This window comes from Euphorbia lathyris, chromosome 2 (assembly GCF_963576675.1).
Source record: "Euphorbia lathyris chromosome 2, ddEupLath1.1, whole genome shotgun sequence".
Taxonomy (NCBI): domain Eukaryota; kingdom Viridiplantae; phylum Streptophyta; class Magnoliopsida; order Malpighiales; family Euphorbiaceae; genus Euphorbia; species Euphorbia lathyris.
Genome location: NC_088911.1, coordinates 99356306 through 99383067, shown reverse-complemented (window position 1 = coordinate 99383067; position 26762 = coordinate 99356306). Strand labels below are relative to the sequence as shown.

The window sequence follows — 26762 nt, the reverse complement described above, 5'->3', positions numbered from 1 at the left end:
ATCTTTTAGTTAGTTCCTTTTCACAACACAATTTAAACGTTAACTTGATTTAAACCATATTCGCTAAACACGGTTCACCTTTAATCGCAGCCAAAGGGTGATTTAGCTCATGATGGAGCTAAAACACAGATTGGGGATAAGATGTAGAAGAGATGAGCCCATATTTATCAAATACTTTCTTAAGATTCAATATGAGATGGAATACGAGATGAAGAGAATTAGACTTTATTAAGTAAATCTTACAACTAAGGAACGAATGTACCTTGGTTGATTGAATACAAAACGAATTTGGAATTACTTGAATGTAAAGCGAACAAAACTAAGAACTACTTTAAGCTGAAACTAAGAATAACTGAAATTGAATCCCTAATACAATGTTTCTAGCCTCTATTTATAGTGTTATTATCATTGCCCTAGTCTAATTAGGTCTTCTCTCTATCTCTGAATCGGTTTAAGGTGTTTGTCTTTGATCTAAAGTTGAATAATTGAAGTTGAGTTGGAGCAGGATTCGTAAAGCTACTCGTCGAGTAAAGGGGCTTACTCGCCGAGTAGGTGTCTAAGATCGAGCATTCAGAGTTGACTTTTGGCTCCATTTCGTTAACTGAGTTTGATGACTGTATGGTCTAGACGATGAAATTAACTCACCGAGAAGCTTATGTTACTCGTCGAGTAACAAGCCCTACTCGCCGAGTAGATATTCTTTTCAATCTTCATTTTGCTCCATTTTTACTTCGTTTCTTCTTCAATTGTACCTGAAACACCTCAAAGTGCACATCAAGAGTATAATGGAGAGAATACCACATAAACCATGGTAAATAGATGATAATTACATATAAATATACTTAAAACTCTATATAAAACGGTCCTAACACAAACATCCAAGCTATCCTCCTCGAGGGTTTGAGTGGCTTCACCTTTCCTCATTTAGTTAGGCGCTAATTTTCGTTCTGTTTGTTTCTTTGGGGCATGACCCTTTCCATGTACCAAAAAAAAATGAATATAGTAAAAATAAAAATTAGCTATTTAGGTAGAAATGTTTAATTATTAAATAAATTATGTGAAAGTGCAATGATATATTTTATTGAAAGTAATCTTTTCAAGCACATTTAAATAGTGAAAATTGACTTAGATCATAACTTACACAATAATAATAATAATAATAATAATAATTATTATTATTATTATAATTATTATTATTATTATAATAGCACGTATTATATTTTTACATTATTAATAACATGATGAAATTTGTATAACTGAGGAATGTATTTGATACGGGAATAAATATTGAAGAAAAAAGTGAATTTATATCCTTGATTTTGTGTAAATTTTTTACTAAGTACTTAATTTAAACAGACATATTAAGGATTTGTTTGGTTCAGCTGTAAGTTAATAGCTGTTGCGGTTGCTGTTAGCTGTTTGCAGTTGCAGTAAGCTGCTAGCTGTTGCTGTTAGCTGTTTATTATTAGTTGTTTAATTACTAGTGTTTGGTAAAATTATATTAAACTGTTACTGTTCGGATTTAAAATGTCTAAAATGGCATGTTTTAAGTTAATCCACGATGAAATTATAAAAGGAAAAATGTGGAAAAATACCCATAACGTTTACAACTAGGAATAATTTTACTCTTAACGTCTAAAATTGTACAATTTTACTCATAACGCTGGCAGCTAAGAGTAATTTTACCCCTAACATTGGCAAGTTGGGTCGATTTCAGATATTATTAGAAAACATATATATATATATATATATATATATATATATATATATATATATATATATATATATATATATTATTTCTTATTCTACATCAATTGCACATATCAGTAATTCTAAAAAAGAGATTTCATATTTTAGTGTGATTTAATAATAAAATTGAAAATAAATATCTATAAATTCGACGAAATGGTTGAATTTTTTTTTCCAACTCATACAAAAGACAATATATTTTTTATTTTCTTAAAAAAAATTCACGTCTAATTATATGTTTGTGATCTGTTACTAACGATGATAAAATGGTACACATATGAAGTGTAGATGACAATATTCATGACCAAGAAGACAATTATTTATCAAATTGACCTAATTTGTCAATGTTATGGGTAAAATTGCTTTTGGCTGCCAACATTAGGGGTATAATTGTACCATTTTAGACGTTAAGGGTAAAATTTCTCCTAGTTATAAATGTTAGGGGTATTTTTGCACCTTATTCTATTATAAAATAAAAAATGTGTTATACAAATTAATAAAAATAAACTATATAAAAAATAAAAAATTTATTGAATGCAACAAAACTTTATTCTTCTGGTAATTATGTTGTAGAAATATAAATAATGCTAAGAATAAACATATTTTGTGGAAATACGAAGGATAATTTTGTCAATAACAAATAACTACAAATAGCTGTTTATGAAAAGCTTCAAATAAGAGCTTTTCGTGAAACGCTCCAAAACGCTGCAGTTTCCACAAAAAAAAAGCTAAACGATGTGGTTATATAAACCTAACCAAACACTATATTTCCTGCGGTTTGGAGTGAAACGCTAAACGATGTGGTTATATAAACTTAACCAAACGCTATATTTCCTGCGGTTTGGAGTGAAACGCTAAGCGCTCATCCGAAAAGCTGAAACAAACACCCTTTTTTTTGGTAGAAAAAGGAAAGGAAAAACAAACAAAAACAACTACCCTGGGATTAGCCTAGGGAAGCTAACCCCAATCCTATCCTCTAAAAGAAGAGGAGAGAGAAAGGTAGGGGAAACATAAAGGGTAGTAACACCTAACGTCCCCTCATGGCATGCCACCGCCAAGCGATCCGCAACTCGGTTCTGCTCTCTGAAAATGTGACTGAACTCTAAGATCTCAAAGGAGGAGCAAAGCCTTTTAATAGCTTTGATAAGGTTACGACTATTAAGACCCATAGCATGATTTTCGAAAATCATTTTGATGGCCTCCATGTTATCAGATTCCACAGAAAGCCTCTTAACACCCAGCCTTTTAGCAAGATTGATACCAGTGAGAATGCCTCAGAGCTCCGCTGAGAAGGAAGATCCCAACCCCAAATTCTGGGTGAACCCAGAAAGCCAGGCGCCCCCTGCATCTCTAAGAACACCTCCGGCCGCAATCTTACCATTGCTGAGGCATGAGCCATCAGTATTCAGATTCACAACCCCCTCTCTCGGTCTGCTCCATCCTACGAGATGGACATCACAAATCTGGGAAGATCTGGCAAGGGACTCTCCTTTGAAACTCTCAATAATGGAGGAAAGTTTTTTCAAGAAGAACTCAGCTAAGTTTGGCAAAAACACAGTTTTATCACCAAAAATCTCCTCGTTTCTCCACTTCCAAACTTGGTGACAGATAATAGCAAAGAAAATATCACCATGCTCCATGTAAGACAGTAACTTTCCACTAATACCATCAGAGAACCAGTCATCCACAGAATGGGCCATGAAGGAAGGGAAAATATGGTGTGGGAGAATTTTCTTCCAAACCTCTTTACTTTTAGAGCAATCCCTAAGAGCATGGTACAAAGTTTCAACATGGCCTCTGCATCTACTGCAAGCTCCTGAGCTGAGTCAGCCAAATGCCTTCTGTGCCTATCCGAATTAGTAAGTAACCTGTCCTTAATGCCCAGCCACAGGAAACTCCTTATACGGTAAGGGACTTTGAGGGACCAAATGGACTTCCAAACATCAGAGGGAGGATCGGACCTATTGAGGGAAAAAGCTTCAAAGGCAGATTTGCAAGAATAAACTCCATTGTTAGTCAGCGCCCAACAATGCCTATCCATGTCTTCCTCTAGATTACTCACCTTCACTCCCCGAATTCTAAGGAAAGTCTCTAGGCTAAAGAAAGTATCAAACTTTGACCAGATCCAGTCCCCTTCAGAGTCCACCACATCGGCAATCCTCCAGTTCCGGATATCACTAGGCGGAGGGGAAGTACATACATCTATTAAAGGTTTATCCCAAATCCAGGTATCAAACAGAAACTAATGGACTTACCATTACCCACCTCCAGACCAACCCCCAAGCAGAACTCAGCAAACACAGCGCTAAGCCCTTTCCAGAGGAAGGAGCAATTGACAACTCTCTCCTTAGGGCCCCCGAAGATTTTATCTTTCCGATACTTACCACAAAGAAGGCAAACCCAAAGAGAGGAGGGGCATTACCACATACGCCAAAGGAGTTTCATTAACAAAACTTTGTTATTGTCCTTAGCTTTCCTAATGCCCATACCACCAGAATCTTTTGGCTGGAAAACCTCACTCCAAGGCACTAGATGGATCTTTCTTCCCTCCGCAGCTTCCCCCCACAGGAACCTACGGTTAATCTTATCAAGATCATTAAGCACAGGATCCGGAAGCTGACAAGCCTGCATGATGTGATTGGGAGCTGCACAATTAACAGATTGAATTAACGTGAGGCGGCCAGCGAGAGAAAGAGTCTTGGCTTTCCACGTGGCACACTTCGTATTGGCTTTATCCAAAGTATCTTTGAAGGATACTTTAGACACTCGCTCACTGTGGAGGGGAACGCCCAAATACTTCCCAAGAGAATCAGTAAGAGGAATACCTGACAGATCACTTAATCTTTTGCAAACTCTCGGATTCATATTCTTTGAGCACATCATCCTAGATTTCTGGATATTAAGTTTCTGCCCAGAGGCCAAACAAAAACAATCAAGAATATCCATAATGACACTCAACTGCTCCTCATTGCCTTCAAGAAAGATAAGGACATCGTCTGCAAAGAATAAGTGAGTCACCTAGGGACAGAAGCTGTTGATCGCCACTGGGTGGAAACTCCCATTATTAATCGCATCTTGAATCAGGTGAGAGAGCCTCTCCATAGCAATAACGAACAGGAAGGGACTCATAGGATCCCCCTGACGGATTCCCCGGCCCGGGGAGAACTCCTCCGACATATCCCCATTGACCATAACTTGAAACACAAGAGAAGAAATACATACCTTAATTAACCTTCTCCAGCTGTCCGGGATTCTAGCTCTCTCAAGACTCTCCATCAGGAAGTCCCAATTGATGCGATCATAGGCCTTCTCCAAATCTAGCTTCAGAGCCACAATGCCTTTCTTCCCCTTCCTAATCTTCATCGTGTGGACCATCTCTTGGGCAATCACCACATTATCCATCATTTGTCTACCAGGCACAAAACTACCCTGATTCTGACAAATGATCGCAGGAAGAATGCCCCGAATTCTATTAGCCACAATCTTTGTAACTGTTTTATAAAGAACATTACAAAGACTGATAGGTCTCATATGCAAAAAGGAAGAAGGCTTATCAATCTTAGGAATCAGAACCAGGAGGGTTCTATTAACCAGCTCAATATCCTTAGAACCATTGAACACACCTAAGATAAAATTATAGATGCCATCCTTCACAACTTCCCAATGCTTATGGTAAAAGCTCGCCAGCAGACCATCAATCCCAGGAGCTTTAGAAGCCCCAATGCTGAAGATGGCATGGTCAATCTCTTTTCGGGATATAGGTTGAAAGGCATCCTGACTACTTTCCTCACTAATTAGAGGAAAGGTAGCAACAGAGTGAGCCCCCTCTAGATGAACAGGTTCCTCTTTGAACAGATCCTTGTAGAAGTCCAGGGCCAAATTCTGAATAACCTCATCTTCATACACCCAATCACCATTAGAATCCTTAATGGCATCAATTTTATTCCTCTGCCTTCTGATCAAGGTAGAAAGATGGAAATACCTGGTATTACGATCCCCATCTCTAATCCAGGACTTCCTAGACTTCTAAAACCAAAGGAACTCCTCCTGCCTAAGCACAGCTTCCAGCTCCTTCTGAAGGGATCTGAGGAGGCCCTCCAGGCTGTGATCAAACCTTACCTCCAACCTGCGTTGAATGCCCTCCATCCTATTTAATAACTTGTTCTTCCTTCTAATAATATGCCCAAAGACGTTTCTAGTCCACCCATGCACCTTATTCCTGAACCCTTCAGCAGCTTGCAGGACATTTGAATGAGGTTTCCAATTCTCATGAACGAACTCTTTGAACTTAGGATGGGACTCCCAAGCCAACTGATACCGGAACGGTCTCTTACTCCTAGGACGCTTCCCTCTCAAAAGTCTAAACAAAATAGGACAATGATCTGAATGACGGAACGGGAGGTTCAACACAGAACACTCAGGGAAAGAAGTCTGAGCTACAACATTAGCGTAGACTTTATCTAACCGGACAAAGGTATTATTACGCTTCCAAGTGAATCTATGACCAGAAGCCCCCAGATCGGAAAGCCCACATAAATCCATACTATTCTTGTGGTGAAGGAAGCGATTAACATAATGATTGGAACCCCCTCTCTGATCACTCATAAAGGCGATATCATTAAAGTCACCTGCCATAAACCAGGGCTCAGAAATGCTGACACTCATAGAGTAGAGAACCTCCCAGATCCGTTTTTGATTAGACAAGATAGGGTCAGCATACACAAGGGTAATAAAAAAAAGGAGTATTGCCGGAGATACTCACTTTACAGTGAATAAACTGCTTATCCATGCTAAGAACATCAAAATGAATCCGATCTGGCCTCCAGAAAAGCCAAATCCCACCAGCCCGGCCAGTTGCCTCCGATCTAACACAGTACCCGTTTTTAAACTTCTTAACCACCTCATCTGCTTTATCTCCACTAATCTTAGTTTCCAACAGAGCAAAACAAGAAGGATTAAACTGTTTAATAAGATCATTAATATGGATACGGGTAGCCTTGCTAGCCGCACCTCTAACATTCCAACACAACAAATCCATAGAAAGGAGGACAACTGACCGTACCCATAACCCTAAGACAGGTATTTATTAGGGGCTCCTAAGAGCCTTGCCGAGGTACCCGCAAGTCCTCTCTTCTCAGGTAAAACCAAAGAATTATGGCTACCTTTCTGTTTGCCTTTAAGCTTTTTCATACTAGATTTATTGACTCCCATACTTTTCCCGATCCCAGGATCCCCACCCTGACTAGGAACACTAACCTCATTGAACTTTTTCTTCCTTTGATAAGCCAAAGTTTGGGAACTCCCCTGGGATACACCTTTGGAGACAAAAAGGGGGTTAACAGTTTCAGTCACCTTAGTTGATGGCTCTATAGATTCTAATCCTGACATGCTTTGATCAATCTGTTCGTCAACCATGCCAGAATCCCGATCTTCCTCAATAGCCAGGGCCCCAAACCTGGAACCTGAAATGGTCTCTGCCCCAGCCCTGGGAATCTCACTGACTTTGGGGTTAGGTTTCTCTTTGATACTAGGATTGTCATTAGGATTTTGAATGATAGCCTTTATCTTGGGGTTTATATCAGGGGGACGATACTGAGCAATAGAAGGCTGAGTCTTACGTCTAGCAGGCCTCTTCGCGACCATCCAAGGGCCAAAATTCCCCCCCTCACCTTGGATCCCTTCAGTTCTTCTAGCATTACCCTCAGCTTCCATTTCCATCACCCTCTCCCTCTTCGGGCATCCCTCCCTAGTATGTCCATACATACCACAATCATAACAAATGTTATGTAACCCTTCATATTCAATAAGGAAAACCTTGTCTCGAACACAGAATTTTGATAACAGGGGTTTAGCAAGATCAACATCAATACAAACCCTAGCAAATTTACCTCTAATTGCTCCCACCGTAGTTTTATCCACATGATGCACCTTCCCAACCAGACTTCCTATTTTGTTGAGGAAACTTTCACTATAATACTCAATAGGCAGGCCCGGAAACCTAACCCAAGTCAAAATTCTGCTTACTGAACAATCATGAAGGTTAAAATTAGGAACCCAAGGCCTCAAAGCCAGAACCTGGTTGGAAATAATATATGGCCCTCCATTGACCACAGTATTGTAATCTTCCACACGAGTAAATTTAACGACATAGAAATCATTCTCTAAGTCGGTAATCGTAACTTTACCTTTCTTAGCCCACTGTGCTTGTATCCTCTGGGCGAAATAGTGAAAACTAATTCTCTTCCCAAGAAGTGTAACTATTAGGGAGAGTTTCCACTTCTTTCTGAGATCACGCTTTTCTGCTGACGAAAGTCTAATCACCGGACAAAGCGGGTCATCATGTTCACCATCTTCAACATCTGAGTCGGAGAACACCTCTTCATAATCCCCTTCCATCCTAACCTCCTCCATACAAAGTTCCTCCTCCACCACCCCCATAACAGTATCTTTCCACGAGAGTTGCCCTATGCCATTATTCACCACCCTTGATTTGGGAGAAACCGAGTTACCCTGACTTTGAATCCCGCACTCCTCACCAACCATGTCCGACAATCCATTTATTTCCTTGATATGACCTAAGGCAGCCTGCACAAGAGCCGCCGCCCCAAACTGACCAAACCCCATCCTGCTCGGCCTCGTGCCAGCCCCCTCCCTTGACTGCCCAGCAGGAATGCCGGCAACCCCTGCGCACGGCCCTGCAGAAGCGCCGACACTCCCAGCACCGAGCCTAGCCGTATTGCCGGCATCCCCTACACACAGCCCAGCAGGAGCTCCGGCGCTCCCAACGCCAACCCTAACTCCACTGACTGCGACAGCGCCGTCACTCCCACAAAGCCGCCCCGCCCCTTCCGCAGCAGATCCCGCCTGCCCACTGCTGGTGACATTATTGGCACCCTCAAAAGCCCGCCCCGCCTCATCCGCAGCAGATCCAGCCTGCCCAGGAGGCGCCTTCCCCCTTGCGTCGGAGATAACCCCTGTCCCAGCCGCTCGCCCGCGCACGGTCCCCTGCCCATCGGATCCCAACGATCCTGCCGCGCCGCCAACACCATCCCCCGATCCCCTTGCATCCTCTCGGCCCCGCACCTCCTTGCCCCCATCCAACCCAACGCCCCAACTATCCAGCTTTCCCACCCTATCCCTGACGCCCTCCTCCTCCTCCTGATCTGCCCAAGACAAAGCCGGCACCACCCCTATTCCTCCACCCGGCACCCCCCTCTCCCTAGATCTTTCCCTAATCCTTTTCACCATAAACCCTAGAAGAGTGAGAGAGAGAGAGAGAGTTGAGAAAATATTGATGATATTGAGAGGAAACAAACACCCTCTAAATCTTTAGTTTTTTTTTTTTTTTTGCACACATTAATCTTCTAACAATACTAAATTCTATGAATGTTTAATGAAAATTGAATAAGTTATCAATTTTTTTATATATAAAAATGTTTATAAATGAAAAAAAATACAAATATAACAAGAATACAGTAAAAATAAAACTTCCACAAGTATAAATTAAAGCCAATACAAAATTTATCAAGAAAACGACTACAAAAAAAAAGTTCTAAAATATAAAAAAAATTACAAATTAACAATAAATTATATATTTCTTGTAAATTCAAAATTTATCAAATTGAATAAGTTATCAATTTTGATCCCGTTAACTCGTTTTTTTTATAGTAATGTTAATATTTCATTAAGTAGTAAAATTACAAGTATAACATGAAACCATACAAAATAAAGCCTCGTATGTATGTATATATATATATATATATATAGGCTAAACTTAAGACATGATCCAGTACTAGGGTAAAAAAAAATTACTAAAAACAAAAAAAAAAACCATCAAAAATATATCAAACGTAAACAACAGTGAAACATATTCAGATTTGAATCATTTATTTCAGTGCAATCACAAATCTACCGTGGATAACTTATAAAAAATAATTATAAAAAGAAGATTTATAACTTTATACAATAAATTAGCCCCATATTTATATTTTGTGGGGTATAATCTAGAACATAGGGGGGGGAGAGAGTATTATTTCAATTGAATCAAAGCCGTATCTCGATTCAGTATGATTGGTTTTCTTATCATTGTCTCCTTAACCTAATTCATTTATATTATATAATAGAAGATGTGACCTAGGTTTTTGATGAAAACAAACTACATGTGATCATTTTCTACATTATCTTTTCAAACAGATAAATGTGTATTTTTCTTTCTAGAAAGAATGAAATTATATTAAATATTATCGTTGTATTCAAATAGTCTTTTCGGTCCTTTAACGTTAATGACAATAATTGTCTACGTACCTTATCTAGATCATATGACTCATATACCTTTTCTACTTATAGTGTATACTAATGGTAATCTTTGTCATTTTACAGTGCACTAATGAGTTATAATAACGTGTCGGCTTTCGGTTGGTTCTGTCAGTCTCGGTCTATAACGCTGTCAAGTGGTACACCATGCTATATAGCACACATTCTGTCAGGTGGCTAGGCTTCATTGGACCTATGGCCTTCGGACCTCTAGTGTGGCAAATAGCGCTGCTCTTTGTCACATATACTTTGCGTAACCGTTTCTCTTAATCCAATGGTTGTACATTCCATACCTTACGGTTGTATGACGGATAGTAAAGATTCTTCGACATAGCAGAATAGTTCCATTCGCATCATCAATGCATATTTCCTTCCACGATCGGGCGGTCCCTATGCATCCTTGAGATCTGAGGGGTGACATTGATCCACGTGTAAAAGATATTTCCATGGAATATTCCTTAGGTATCATATGTTCCCCCTTCAACTTTTGTCCGAGCTCTTAAAGATTCGAACTACCAAAGGAAAGATGCTTTGGCCATCAAGGGCCAGTAATACCCTTGTAGTTGAGCCTTCCTCGCCAGCGCCTCTCCCCATTTGCGGGCCCACAATTCTCTCATGTATTTCCTTAAGGATATATTGGGCTTCCACAAAGCCCATGTATTTTTTCCATGGCTGACTAAATGATTTGCGATATATATAGGTCTTCCTATATGGCTGAATAATGCTCGACTTTTGTTAGCACCTTGATCCTTTCATTTTTATCCGTGGGAAGCTGCCATGTGGTTGCATACTTATAAATGGGAGAGAACCATTCTTTCGCGGTGTCAACGATCATCACCTTAATTTTTTCAGTACTGGCCCTAGCATGCTGCTCTACTAATCAGGGACAAGAACGTGGCCCCTCGGGAGTTGAGGTCAACTTTTCCAACCTATCTGCCTTCTCATTGCGATCTATTGGGATTCTCTACACCTCTATATGCCTACCTTCAACCCTAGCCTTTTCCAATAGGTCATTGACCATCTGGAGGTATAATTTCATGGAATCGTCCTTAGCTACATATTGGATAGTCGATTGGTTGATTACTGGCTTTAAATCACTCTTGATCACTGCTTAGTTCGGGTTCATTACTTTTAGGATGCTAAGGGCTTGGATCATTGCTTCATACTCATGCTATTGGTGGATCGAAAATTCAATACAACAACATGTTTCAGCGTGATTCCCTTTGGGCCCTTTACATAGGCCCGCAGCGGCTCCTTCTCTACCCAAGCTACCTTCCACAAACAGCTCATATACGTCTTTTAGAAGCTTTGGATCACTTGCTTCTTTTAGGATATCTACAAGGAAGTCGGCTAAAGCTTGGGCCTTGAAGGCTCTGTGAGGCTCAAACAAAGCTTCAAACTCAACTAGCTTTAAGGCCCACATTGCTAACCTTCCTAATGTCTTGGGCCTTCGAAGGATCTTCTTTAGTGGCATATCTATCTGAACCACGATGAGGTGCCCTTAGAAGTAATATCGAAGCTTCTATGCTGTAATGACCATAACGAATGCCAATTTTTCCAACCTCGGATACCGAGTCTCGGTGTCTTGTACACTCTACTGACGTAATAGACTAAGAATTTCTCACCTTCTACCTCTTGAATGAAGACTGTTCCAACATATTCATTTGTTATGCTAATCTACAAGTAGAGTTTTTTCCTTTGGCTCCGGCCTGCTCAACAGCGGATGAGATACTAAAAACTTCTTCAACTCTTCAAATGTGGCCTGACTTTTAGGAGTCCATTGTAAGTCTTTTACCCCTTTCAAGCTCTTATAAAATGGCAGGCATTGCTTAGTAGAGCAGAAGATAAAACAACCCAATACGTTGATCTTACCGTTCAACTTCTGGATGTTGTTCGATTTCTTGGGTGGCGCCATATCTAAAATTTCCTGAATCTTATCTAAGTTGGCCTCTATTCCCTTTTGGGAGACCATGAATCCTAATAACTTCCCTAAATCCACGTCGAATATGCATTTCTTAAGATTGAGCTTCAGGTTGTAAGCTTTTAGGGTCTCAAAAAACCTTGTTAAGGTCTTTGGCATGCTCCTCATTTGTGCAACTCTTGACGATCATGGCGTCTATGTACACTTCTATCTTATCCCTAATCAAATCCTTGAAAAGTTCATTTACCAACCTCTAGTACGTTGCTCAAGTATTTTTTAGGCTAAGAGGCATAACATATTGTTTACAAAACTCCTATGGACTCGACTCTTTCCTAGAACTTTTTCTTCCGATCCTCTATATGTAAAGATTAGTCCGAATGATATCAGATTTTGGTATTTAATTTTTCAACTCTGTTAGAATTTTTCAATTCTATATGATTTGTTTTATTTGAATATAATTCTAAAAATTTAAATTTTTAAATTTTTTTATTTTGAAATTGTGATCCGGTTACCCATTAATGAAAAGAATCATAAATTAGTAAATTACAAAATTCACAAGCTTTAATATTTGATTTTAAAGTCAAGGGGTCAGTAAAGGTAAAGTTGACGGGCTATGAATGTAGTTTACTGAAAGCTTAATACATAGAAAATAAAATATTTAAACATTTCCAAGGAAAAATTGATGTCACCTTGGTGACCACACAAGTCCAACTTATGAAATTTGGCCACCACTCCCAATCCACTGCAATATTGCTATATATATATATAAGTTTGTCGCCTTACATCAACTAACCTTTTTTATATACTAAAATAGGACTATTTTGCAAACATTTTGCAGATGGTGGGATTAAACTTTTTGCAGTGTGGTACCTATCAAATTGTTACTTTGGTGATTTTACAGATTTATATTCATCCTACTTTTCTTATTCTTTTACTGGTATAGATTAGATTAGAGATGGAAAATATCGGATTCGGGTTGTGTCAAAATGAGTCAAATCTAATCTAACTATAAAAAACGTTCAAGTTGTAATTGTGTTAATCTAATCGGGATATCATCGATACAGAATCCCATTATTGATCGAATCGGGGCGAAAGGAATTGAAAATTCCAAAGGATTACCCTTTTGTTTGAACAGGGGGCTTCGAGTCCTGTATTGACAAAAATCAGATAGGTGCGGTAGAAAGAGCTCATCGATCTCTTCCTGAATCTGAATATTGATCAACGTTCTATCGATATTCAGGAATTGCCTACGCGACCCCTCATCCATTAGTGCATCCATTAAGTAAGAAATGCTGTATTCAGAACCTCGTAAATCAAAGCCTTACTAGACTATAGATAGGGGGCAAAGAGGAGCTGTGAAAGTCTACTTCCTATTCTCTTACTCTACTTCGTAGACTACTCAAGCTTCAACTTGTTCAAGACAGAGTACTTATTAGTCGATCTAACTCGAGTGCCTGTAGCCGGTTACGGATGACTGACCAAAGCAAAGAGCATACTTACATTCTAATTTACGAATCGTGTTTTTGAATCATATATAATTTTACTATGTACGTATATTACTGATAACTTTAAACAATATAAGCGGATATACTACTATTTTTAAATATTTTATATCATTTTTTAATTAATATGTTAACACTACCATCCAAAAGTATGTTATATAAGAGGGTGTAACAATATAGGAGGTTCGAGTCATATTTGCAAGTAATAATTTGTATTTTTTTATTAACTTTATTAATAAATATGATATATAAAAACATGAGAAAATATAACAATAATAATAATATTCACTTCATTTTCGGATTAACATATCAAGTCTACCTCAACCTAAAAATTTACATGTCAATTTTGTGCACATCACCTACTATACTAATACCAAACACTAAAAATGCATGTGGATTCCGTGTCGTATAACAAGGTCGTATGTACTATTGTCACCTCTAGTGTAGACACTGTTCAAAACCAAGACCGCTTAGACGCTCGAAATCGAGAATTTCTTCCGATTCCCCCTGATTAGTCCTTCTTGGCTTTTTTTTTGGCATCTAGACAATTTTCCATCCAGACCGCCTAAACGACGATAAACAAAAACATTTTTTATTATTATTTCATTTTTTATTATAATTCACTTTTGAATATTGTCACATGGTTATCTGTGAATTATGTTTATTATTTTTTAATATTTTAATTTAATTGTGTTATCTACTTGTTTTCATGATATGTTTTGACTTTAATGTAAGCGCATTGCGCAAATTTTTTTTTAAAAAAACAAGGACATTATTTTATAACTTTCTGGGAATTATTTTAGTTGTGAACATTATATTTTTTTTTTTGAATTGTTTCAATTATATTGTTGATGAAATGTTGATGTTTACATTAGTTTAAAGATACATGTTATAAATATAAATGTTTTAAAATAGTATAAAACACATTTTAATTGAATCTTATATAACAATTTTATTATTTTACAAATAAAAAATACAAAAATACAAATCCAATTAATCTCCGAATTAATTTCGAAAGTCAAGGGTCCGTTTGTTTTACCTACTGTTTGCTGTTGCCGTTACGGTTTGTTGTTTGCTGTTGGAAAAAACTGTTTTTCCAAAAAGCAGAGATTCTCTGCTTTTGTAAAAGGCTGCTTTTCGGGTGTAAAAGACAAACATGAGATCACTAACCAAACACTTAATGCTGCTTTTTAGATGTAAAAGGCAAACATGATGTCACTAATCAAACACCTAAAACTCTTCATTTTAAAGTTAAAAGAAAAAAGAGCATAAAAAGAAGCAACAAACACCCCTAATTAGGGGTGCATGAGGTCGGTTAACCAGTCCATTAAGGTTAATTCGGTCGGTTAACCATTTTATCGGTTTTTTGAAAATACTAACCATACATTAGTCCACTAAATTCGGTTAACCACTAATCGGTTAACCAATTATTTCGGTCGGTTAACCTTTTATTTCGGTTTCTAACCATTAGTAAATAAAATAATAATAATAATAATAAAGCTTTTAATTTTTATTGTGAGTGGAACGACGGGTTAATGGCGAGTTGAAGAGATTAACAACAGAGAGATATGTGTGCATTATGTACGTGTGGACTATAGATTGGACACTAGATTTTTCCCTTACAACAACTCTTTAAGGCATTAAATTACTATGTTTTTTGGACTAGAATTCTTATCATCCATGCTTAACCAACTAAGCCCTATCCATTTACATTAATTTCACTAATTATCTACTTTATGACAAATTTGATAGTACACGATATTTGAGATGAAATATTCCATCATTGAGTCTTAATCACCGAAAATAATTAGTGTTTCTTATTAAATTTTACTATTGATCCCTATATTTATTTTAAGTGGGATAATGTTTAATTATGTATAAATATAAATAAATATATTTTTATATATTTAATTGAATTCGGTCGGTTTCGGTTAACCGCGGTTTTTAGAATATGAAAACCGTAACCGTAACCATTAACCACTATTTTTAAAATTAAAAACCGTACACTAGTCCATCGGTTTCGATTAACCTTATTTTCAATTTGGTTTCGGTTTGGTTTTTCGGTTTTACGGATTTTTGTGTGCACCTCTACCCCTAATGTGTATTTAGTGAGAAAGAAAAGAATGAATAGCGACGAGGAGAAAATGACGGTTAGCAAAGAAAAAGCAGTTAGATTCGGAATCATTCTATTTGAATATGCTCATTATTCCACGCGCCTTCATTTATTGGTACGAATTCTTCCACGATTCTTTGGAAACACTCGGTCCTTAATTTTCTTTTTCTATTTTTCCTCTGTTTTACTCTTATTACTATTATACAATGATTTGTTTTTATTCATTGCAATATTTTTGCTGTCCAAATAAATTTTTTATTTTTAATAATGACATTTCATTATTATTAAATTATTATGCACATGTATTTTTTTATTAATTTAATAAAGTATATTCAAAATTAAGATTTATCATATTTTATTAAGATATATATAATAAATTAATATTTCTAATTTAATTTGTAATAATTACAATAATAATTTAATCAAGAACAAAGATTAACAATTCAATTAATTGTTTTTTTTTTTGAAGAACTTCAATTAATTGTTAATGTAATTATTTAACAAATTACCGAATTATAATTTTTGTAAAATTTAAAAAATGTTCTACATAATACATATATTATTATAAAATATTAAATTAATGTATAAATAAAATGGATACTTTAATCGAGTATGTGGAAAATATATCCGGAATGAATAATTCTCTTATAATTTAGATAGATCTCAATAAAAAAAATTCTCAAGCAAAAGATTGTTGTGGATGAATTACTGTCTTGAAAGTATTTTTGGAAATTGTGATGTTTTCCAAAATTAACATAGCACGCACTTAAAGTTGGAGACTCTAGAACAATAAAATTATGCCAATGAAAGTTAATCCAAATGGTAGGAAATTGAATCTCTGCTGGTCAGGTTTGAGGTTTGCCCTGACTTTTTTAAATGAGTAAACCAACCCTTACCTTAACTTTATTTAGCAAAAAAAACAAAATTATAATGCCTATAAGTGGAATTTTTTTTTTTGAATGAAAGAAGCCTATAAGAGGAATTTAAGAGGAATTCAACCTGGAGAGACTTTTTTTTTTTTTTTAAGAATAAAAAATGTATATTGAAATACTAGTAATTAAGGAAAGGATTTGCATTTTCCAGCAAAATCTGAAATAAAAGTGGGTGGAAGTAGTTGAGGAAGAAAATCAATTAAATCTTCCACTAATTTTTGGTAATAGTAGTGACTATTAAATTGTAAAATTTTATGTTTTTAGTTTTTATAGATATAAAACATTTTATATTTTTAAAGTTGAGGAGGAAGTTTCCTTTTTGCTTAGATGTGTAGGTTTGTTTGGTTCTGTAGTAGTTATTTAGTAATTACGTAGGGGCTGATTTGAATATTAATTTGGACAAGTTTGTTTGTTGCATATTTATCCATAAATGTATACGCATTCACATTAAGCTTTGATTTTCTTTGTCAACACTTGGAAGATTCTGGAAATTCAATTTTATCTCACTGACCAACAAAATCAAATAAAACCAAATATTCTGAATTCTTATTTTTAGGATTAATTAATGTAAACAATGGTAAAATAAAATAATACTTTCTTAATTTTATTAATGAGATACACGTATTTATATTATTACATACTACTTGACTAAATTATATATATACATCCTTATATATATAATATATCTAATATAATCTAATTCCCCCCCCCCCCCCCCCCTTCAAGCTAGAGGTTGTGATAAAACAAAACCCAGCTTGGGAAGGAAAGAACGAAGAGATGGAGCGTATAAAGGTTTAGTAAAAAGATCAGCAAGTTGTAGTTTGGTGGAAATATGAGGAGTGGAAAGAAAACCAAAAAGTAAGAGTTCACGAACAATGTGACAATCAATGTCTAAATGTTTGGTACGTTCGTGAAAAACTGGATTCGAAGCAATATAAATAGCGGCCTTGTTATCACAATGAAGAGGAATTGGTAGATGTAAAGGAATACGAAATTTACGAAGTAAGTAAGACAACCACTTCAATTCACAACTCGTACTTGCCATACTGCGATATTCGGCTTCAGCGGAAGACTTACTAACAGTGGGCTGTTTCTTAGCTTTTCAAGAGATTAAAGAAGTGCCCAAAAAGATACAGAAACCACTAACAAAACGGCGCGATATTTTACAACGGCTCCAGTCTGCGTCACAATAAGCAGTTAAACGAAAATCAGCGGAAGCACTATAAAAGAGGTCGTAGTGAATAGTACCCTTAAGATACCGAAGAAGATGAAGTACGTCATCATGATGATGAGTGCATGGTTTTGCCATGAACTGACTTAATTGTTGAACCGCAAAACTGATATCGGGACGAGTAAAATTCAGATATAATAATCGGCCGATTAAACGACGATATTGATCTGGAGAATCAATTGGAGTGCCAAGATCAGAATCTAAGATGAGATCGGGTGGCATGGGACAAGGAGAAGGAGTTGCATTTTTAAGTCCCACATCGGATAATAAGTCCGAGATATATTTGCATTGAGACAGAAAAATACCATTAGTGTCCCGAGCTAACTCAATGCCCAAAAAATACTTGGCAGGACCGAGATCCTTTATGGTAAAAAGAGAATGTAAATGATTTTTAACATTTTGAATACCATCCGAAGAATTGCCAGTAATAAGAATATCATCAACATAGACAATGAGAACAAGGAAAGTATGAGAATGATCATAAGTGAAAAGACAATGATCACATGATGTTTTTTTAAAGCCATATGCAATAAGTTGGGAGGTAAGTTGTTTATTCCATTGACGACCGGCTTGTTTAAGACTGTATAGAGATTTGCGTAATTCACAAACCTGGCCGAGTGAAGCTTTGGAATACCCATTAAGGGGTTGAAGATAAATATCTTCATCCACAAAGCCATGTAAATAAGCATTATTAATATCTAGTTGATGGATGGGCCAAGTATGAGCCGGAGCAAAGGCTATCATTAAACGAACGGTAACAACTTTAGCAACTGGAGAAAAACTATCGGTATAATCGATACCTTGAATTTGATTGTACCCTCGTGCTACTAATCGAGCCTTATAACGATCAATACACCCATCAGGATTTCGTTTAATGCGAAAAACCCATCGAGTAGAAATAGCTTTTTTTCCTTTAGGAAGAGTAGTTAAATCCCAAGTATTATTATCTTCCAAAGCACGTAGTTCAGCTTCCATAGCCTGAACCCATTTAGGATTAGAACATGCTTGTTGATAGGTAGTAGGTTCACCATTAGAATCAATGGTAGAAAGGAAACTAGAATGTTAAACACTGAATGGTGGTAGACACGAAAGAATGGAAGATGAAGGAGTAATGGTATGAGCAACAAAATCTTGTAACTAAAAAGGTTGTTTTAATGGATGACCACGTGTGCTACGAGGAATAAAAGGAGGAGTAGGGGAATTGGGAACGGATAGTGGGACAATAGAAGAAGAAGAGGGTAGTGTAGAATTGGGTAAAGAAATAGGAGAATTAGTCGAGGAAGAGGGTAAGGGGGAAATCTTATTCATAGGAGAGGAGGTAGGAATTGTAGAAAGAACGGGAGATTGTTCCAAAATGGGTGAGGATGAAGTAATGGGAGAAGTAAGAGAATCGTGAGGTAAAGAGGAAGGGTTGGGTGGTAAAGAAGTGGGTGTAGAAATGATCGGAGTATGAGAATCCGGGTCAAGTGGTAAAGAAGTGGTGATATGGGTGAGCGGAGTAGGAGGATCCGGGTAAGGGAAAAATATAGGTAATGGTAAAGAGGATGTAGGAGGTGTAGTAGTAGGAATATATGAATAGGGGAAAATAGTTTCATGGAAAACGACATCCCGTGAAATGATAATTTTTTTAGTTAAAGGATTGTAAATTTTATAGGCTTTATGGTCAAGAGCGTATCCCAAAAAGATTCCAAAAAATGCATGTGGATCCAATTTGTCCCGAGAGGGATGAAGATTAGAAAAATAGCATTGACAGCCAAAGGTCTTTAAAAAACCATAATGTGGAACTTTATTATGTAATTTTTCATATGGCGATAGCCAATTTAACAAAGGGGTAGGTAATATATTTATGAGGTATGTGGCTGTCAATAAAGCCTCGCCCCAAAATTGCTTAGGTAAAGAGGCATGAAAAATAAGTGTCCGAGTAATTTCAAGCAAGTGTTTATGTTTTCGTTCAACAATGCCATTTTGTTGAGGCGTATACACGCATGATTTCTGATGTAGAATGCCTTTGGAATGAAAAAAATCGAAACAAGTTTTATTAAGGAATTCAGTGCCATGATCAGTACGTATTTGTTTAATTTTCACCTGAAACTGAGTTTCAATTAGGGAGACAAAAGATGAAATAGCATAAAAAACTTGATCTTTAGTATTAAGTAAAATTGTCCACGTGACACGTGTGAAATTATCAACAATAGTAAGAAAGTATTTTGCGCCAGTTAAAGAATGCAATTTATATGGCCCCCATAGATCAATATGTAACAATTCAAATGAAGCAATGGTGGAAATAGGAATACGAGAAAATGAAAGTCGTTGTTGTTTTGCCAAAGGACAAACAGAACAAGACAAAGTATTTGATATAGTAGAAATAGCAGAAATATGTTGTAACTTTGAAACAGAAGCATGTCCTAAACGTTGGTGCCATAAATCGGCAGTATAAGAATGAGTTACAACATTTGCAGTAATATTGCTAGAAAATTGTTCTATAACAGTATGAGTAAAGGAATGAGATGTATGATAGTAGAGTCCTCCATGGAAAAATCCAACAGCAAGGAGACGATTAGTAAGTGGGTCCTGAAATAGGCAAACATTGGAAAAAAAATTAATCACCAATTTTGAATCATCTATCAATCTGCCAACAGATAACAAATTATGGGTAAAAGTAGGAATGTGAAGGACATTCTGTAATGTAAAATTAGGTCCAATAGTAACCAAACCAACATGTTTGATAATACTTTTGGAACCATCAGGCAAATGTGCCAAGTTATTAGAATTAATAGATTTGTAGTGAGTAAATTGAGTAAGATGACTACTCATATGGGAAGTAGCTCCCGTATCAATAATCCAATAAGAAAAATCAGAAGTAAACACTGATGTAGGAAAAGAATTAATGTTCATATTTGCATTAAAAATAGAAGGAAAAATAGTATCTGCAAAACCAGAAAAGTTGGCAAGAGGTGTAGGAGATGAAGAAGTGCCATCATCACCATGATTCATTTTTCCTTTGCTTTTCATAAGCTTCTGAACTTCATTTTGAACAAGTTGGGCAAAACCCGGAGGCATAGAGAAGTTTGCAGAATTATGATTCTCCTTATTCTCGTAAGCTTCTGAATCTGAAAAATCCATAGGAGTATCAATAGAATAAGACACACAATTAGCCTTTGGTTTGGAAGATTTAACCTTCTTTTTCTTAAAATCATGGAACCACTCTAGGTAACCGTGAAGTTTGAAGCAAGTGTCATTCTCATGACCTGGTTTGTTACAGTGAGTGCAAAAACGATCAGCTTTATTACTGGAATCTCGTTTCTGTCCCCGAGTAGAAGTGGAGGACGGAATAACAGCAGATTTGGTACTAGAAGTGTGAGCAGCAATCTCTAATTGAGAAACATCATAATATACCTCTTTCTGTTTTTGAACATTTTGGATCATAAAATAAGCTTTGTGAATGTTAGGCAATGGATCTAAAAGAAGAATCTGATGTCTCACATGTGAATACTCATCTCGAAGACCCATGAGAAACTGAACTAGAAGATCAGCATTATAAGAATCATATGCTTTCTTAACAGATAGACAAACACACATTTTAGAAGCTTTACAAGTGCAAATAGAAAGAGGACACATATATGCTAATTCATCCCATAATCGTTTCAGCTTAGTGAAATAGATTGCAACAGAGAGACTGCCCTGACGGAAAACATTTATTTCACGTTTCAATTGATAGATGAGAGGTCCGTTAGAACCTCCGAATCTTTGTTCCAGCTCCTTCCAAAGAGCTCGGGCAGAAGATATGAACATAAAACCGTCCACCAAATCAAGAGAAATAGAATTAAAAATCCATGAGATAACCATAAAGTCTGCTCGTTTCCATTGAGGATACTCAGGAGAAGTACGAGCAGGAGTAAAGTTATCATTAAGAACAAAATTCTATTTCTCTTTAGTGGAGAGTGCAAGCAACATTGCCCTACTCCAAGTAATGTAGTTCGTACCAGTTAAGGGAGCCATAACAAGGCAAATCCCGGGATTATTCGTGTCACATCTGTGTCCCTAATTTTAGTTATTATACCCTAATATTATGTTACATTACATTTATTTATTGATTGGAGAGTTAATTGGATATTACGGATATAGTTTGGGAGCCAATTCATATTTTAAGTGTAAAATTAAAAGTTTAGGGTAAGTTTTAATAGAAGTTAAAGTTTAGGGGGACCAAAATAGATATTATCCATTATTGGGAAGCTAAATTGCACAAATCAAGATCCCAAATTCGTTCATATCAATATGAATGTGCACATTTACAAAATTGATCTCCATTCCATCTTATTCTCCTTCATACACTCAATTTTACCTATTTTTTTATCATTCTTTGATTTCCGGAGATTGCACCGTCGAATCGAGCTCATTTTTTACAGTAGCTTCTAGACATCCTAATACACATTGTGGTCGGTGTGATTTTGATTTGGATATTTCTAGCATGGATTCGTCCTAAGCAGATTGGAAGGGAAGATTTGAGGTTTTAATGTGTTTTTCTCCCAATTAGTGTTAAAGTAAGTAATTATCAACTACCCTTTTGAGTTTTTATGTATATATATATGTATATACAACTCTATATTTTCCAGAAAATTGAATTTTTGTGGTGATTTTTGACATGCATTTGATTAATTGGAGTTTTTATGAATTAGTGTTTAACATGAACTTAAAGTTAAGTTCAAGTAATGATATATGTATTTGCATGTCAATTTCAACCTATAATATATGTTTATATATACATGATTTGAGTTTGATTTTGATGAACTTAGTATATTTGATTAATATTTGTGATATATTTGATATTTTGAAGAGTAGAATTCGAAAGAAAGTGTATTGAGAAACTTTATTGATAATTGGTTTGTGATCAAAGGTATATGTATATATAATAAGTGGTTTTCTATAAATTTATTTCTAAAATTAAATAGGGAAAAGTACAAAAATAAACTTTGTGGTTACACCCATTTTCGAACAACACCCATGTGGTTTAAAAGTTTGCAAAGTGGTACTATGTACCTCATTCCGTTAGCAAACACATACCAAATTGACTAACGGTGTTAAAAGTCAAAGGGAAAAGAGTTAATTTGGTCCTTATATTTATTTATTTTTATAAATTGACCCCCTTATTATCTAATTATCACAAAAAAAACCCAAAATAAAAAATAAAAATCAATTATACCATCTTCTCCATCTCTTTAATTTCTTGTTTTTTTCTTCTCTCTCTTATCTCTCTCTAACCAAACAAACACCCCATTATTCCACCTCATTATCCCCTCTAAAACTCACCCATCTTGCTTGGCCAACTGAATTTGAATACTATTCTTATTTTACCATTGAGAATTCTAGCAACAATTCTGAACCAATTATGTTTTTCAACGAATCATCTTCTGATATCTACTTGATGAACACAAATGGAGAGAGCCTTATTACACTCCCATGGAAGAACGAGAATGTAGCACCTAGCATAGCTGCGAACTATTACCGAGCAACACTTGATTATACCTGAGTTTTCACTGTCTACACGTATCCTAAAGGAGCCACCGGTAATCAAAGCTGGTTAATTGTGCAGTACCTTCCTCAAGATATCTGTTCTGCTATAGGCGATAGGCTTGGAAGTGGTTCATGTGGATATAATAGCTACTACAACATAATTGAAGGGAGGCCTACATGTAAATGTCGGCCTGGGTACTCATTTATAAATGCAAATAACCAGTTTCGAGGTGTATACCGAATTTTCCTGTAGGATGTGGTGTTGAAGATGAATCTGGTAATTTAGAAGATTTATACGAACTTCAGCCAGTTCTGATTCAATCTGATTCAATTGATTTAGATACTTAATCTCAAAGGGACCAGATGATGAAATTTCAGTTCCTTTCAGCTTTATTTCAAACTAATTTCACAAGCTGTTATTCTTAATATGCACAGTAATGTAGTAGAAAGTTGAAATTAATTATAGATTTTAGTAGGAATTTGCTCCACAACCCCACCTTAATTTGCTTTAATTTGCGTTAATTGAAAACTAAAATAGTTATAAGACATACCTTTGTAGCTGCTACTGAATGAGCAACTTCGATTTCTTTGCCATCTTCAAGAAATGCAGCAGGCTATACACAATGAGCATGAAGAAACGATATTAAGCAACCATTGGAAACTGATTTTCATAGGTTTTGATAGGATTAAGGGTCTGGACAGATTTTATAAAATTTATCCCCAAATAATGTGGAATAATGGGATGTTAGTTTGGTTAGAGAGAGAAAAATTAAGAGAGACGAGAGAAAAGAAAAAAAAAGAAATTAAAGAAATGGAGAAGATGGTATAATTGATTTTTATTTTTTTATTTTGGGGTTTGTTTGTGATAATTAGATAATAAGGGGGGTTAATTTATAAAATAAATAAATATAAGGACCAAATTAACTCTTTTCCCTTTGACTTTTAACACCGTTAGTCAATTTGGTATGTGTTTGCTAACGGAATGAACCTCAAGGTACCATTTTGTAAACTTTTAAACCACATGGGTGTTGTTCGAAAACAGGTGTAACCACAAGGTTTATTTTTGTACTTTTCCCAATTAAATTTGAGTTTTAATTAAAGGTTGTTAAAATATTAATTTTGATGAAATTATGATTTATTGAAATAAAGTCTATATATGATGATTTATGTGTTATTTTTAAGAAATTAAAGTTAATATTGATAAGTATATTTTTTAAATTATTTATTGGTGATTTTAGTTCAATCATGATTTATGATTTAATATTTTAGAAATTAACTGAGTAAAGGTATTGAGAAAAATTTATGATGTTGATTTATGAGGGATATATATATATATATATATATATATATATTTCTGATTTTAAATTGTATTATGAAATTATAATGTTTTTAGTATCCATCAAGAGTAATCCGGATAGGTGGTTTTTATTAAAGTCCGTATTTAGTGAGAAATACGACATATGTACACAGTTGGAAGACCTATCGTGTATGGCAAAGAATTGTTGAGTAAGACCATGCGGGATAGGCAAATTATGAGATATCTTGATTCTATTATATTGTGGGGATTGATACATACGGGGATTATCTCTCGGATGGATACGATTTGCGAAATATTTATTGATATACGTTTTGTGAAGAATTTCTTGATATACGATTTGTGAAGTATTTATTGAGATACAGTTTATGAAGTATTAATCGAAATACGGTTTATGAAGTATTTATCGAAATACGATTTATGAAGTATTTACCGAAATACGATTTATGAAGTATTTATTGATTTACAGTTGATTTGAGTAAATGGTTAATTGCAAAGCTATTTATTTTGTATAGTTGAGATTTTAAACAAATAAATATATATAGCTATTTTGGATATGAGTTTTATATTAAGTGTTTAATACAATGATTTACGTTTTGACTATGTGTGGTATTTTGAGAAATGATAACAAGCTTGATATTTTAAATTGCATATTTGGTTAAAGGTACTACTTTGGGTATTTTATTATGGTTTAATCCATAGAAAGTTCATTTTTAAGAATATGAATTTATGTGATGCATTTTGAAAATTTAATATATATATATAGTTATTTTGAGTATAATTAATTTATGTAGTTGATAATTACTTACTGAGATTTTTGTCTCACCTTTTTAAATGTTTTAATGTTTTTAGGTGAGAAAATACAAGATAGAAAGAAGGTTACCGACCGATTAGGCGAGGATCGGAAGTTGTTGCTAATTGATAGAATTATTATTAGAACTTTAATATTTAATTGTATTATGATGAAGTTGGTAAATATGTTGAGGTTTTAATGTAATAGGAATATGAATTTGTTTAGAATATATATTTAAGAGGAATACCTAGAAAAGTGATATTTATGATATTTGGAGACTATTAAGTGTTGATTGTGATATTTCTATTTTCACGCCCGATGCCGATTGAGGTCGTTTACGGGTCGGGTGTGACAATCCGTCGTAGTAAGCAGAAGAAACTGAGTATACTCATCTTGTACAAAAGATGCATGTAATGAATGTCTAGATTGTTTAGGATTAGAAGACTCACCAGAAACATATGTGTGAGCTTTCTCTTTAAGGACAAAAGAAAGATCAGGAGCTTTACCACCTGATTTTGGTTTCTCAGCACCATTAGAAGGAAGTTTCTGTGAAGAAGACGGCCTACGCTGTGGAAATAGAGATCTGTGCTGAAAAGAGAGTTCAGTTAACCCTAACTCCGGTGGAGGTGCAGGCGACCTAGCAATTTCAGACGGCAGTGGTGAGGATTCCGACGAGAGCTCGTCGACCTCAAAATCTACAAATCCAGGCTCAAAAAAACCACCAGTATCCATATGAAAGAAGTGTGTTGAAAGGAAGAAATATCAAATAGAAATCCAGAAGATAAAGCCAGGAATCGCAAACAACAGTCAATCAACAAAGAAAGCCAGAAATCGCAAACCGTAACAACAGTCGATGCACAAGAAAGCCAGAAATCGCAAACCGCAATCAATCAGCAAAGAAGATAAATCACCAGATAATAAGAACTCAATGAAGCCAAGAGCAATAAGAAGAACGCCGATAATGAGGAAATAAACCGCAGAAGTTATGAAAAACGCCGATAATGAGGAAAGTAAACCGCAAAAGCAGATTGATGCCTTTAAACAGGAAAAATACAGTACTGAATCAAGTATCGATGGAGAGGAGAAAGAAGGGAAAGCTGCTCCATCGCCGCTACTGTTGTGAGAGAAAGGACGATCTGCAGTCTATAGGAGAAAAGCAGGAAAAACGATTTCCCGAGGTAGGAAAACGCGATCAATGCACTGCGCCCCAACGACTCGAATTCGTTTTGTTTTATTAGCAATGTATGAAAATTTCAGAATAGATCCTTTAGCAATGGATGAAAATTTTAGAATAGATCCTGTAAACTATTTGATTTTGTTATAAGGGTGAGAGAGAAAAAAACTATCTGATCGGATGCTGAGGGATTACAGGCAGGGTGAGG

The 26762-nt window shown here is 35.7% G+C and overlaps 1 protein-coding gene across 2 annotated transcripts; it reads right to left on the bottom strand.

The window, feature by feature from the left end:
- Positions 1–379: 379 nt before the first annotated feature.
- LOC136220772 (uncharacterized) lies at positions 380–26762 on the bottom strand. Of its 2 annotated transcripts, none has more exons than XR_010684712.1 (3): positions 25830–26762; positions 23824–23886; positions 380–972 (listed from the first exon to the last, which is right to left on the bottom strand). XR_010684712.1 is itself a non-coding variant. In XM_066008555.1 (3 exons), the coding sequence occupies exons 1-3, from the start codon at positions 26110–26112 to the stop codon at positions 20319–20321; spliced, it is 423 nt and encodes a 140-aa protein (XP_065864627.1). In that variant the 5' UTR covers positions 26113–26762; the 3' UTR covers positions 20062–20318. The 2 variants fall into 2 exon arrangements, 1 of the variants encoding a protein (XP_065864627.1); XM_066008555.1 differs by lacking the exons at positions 380–972; positions 23824–23886 and adding exons at positions 20062–20332; positions 20746–20871.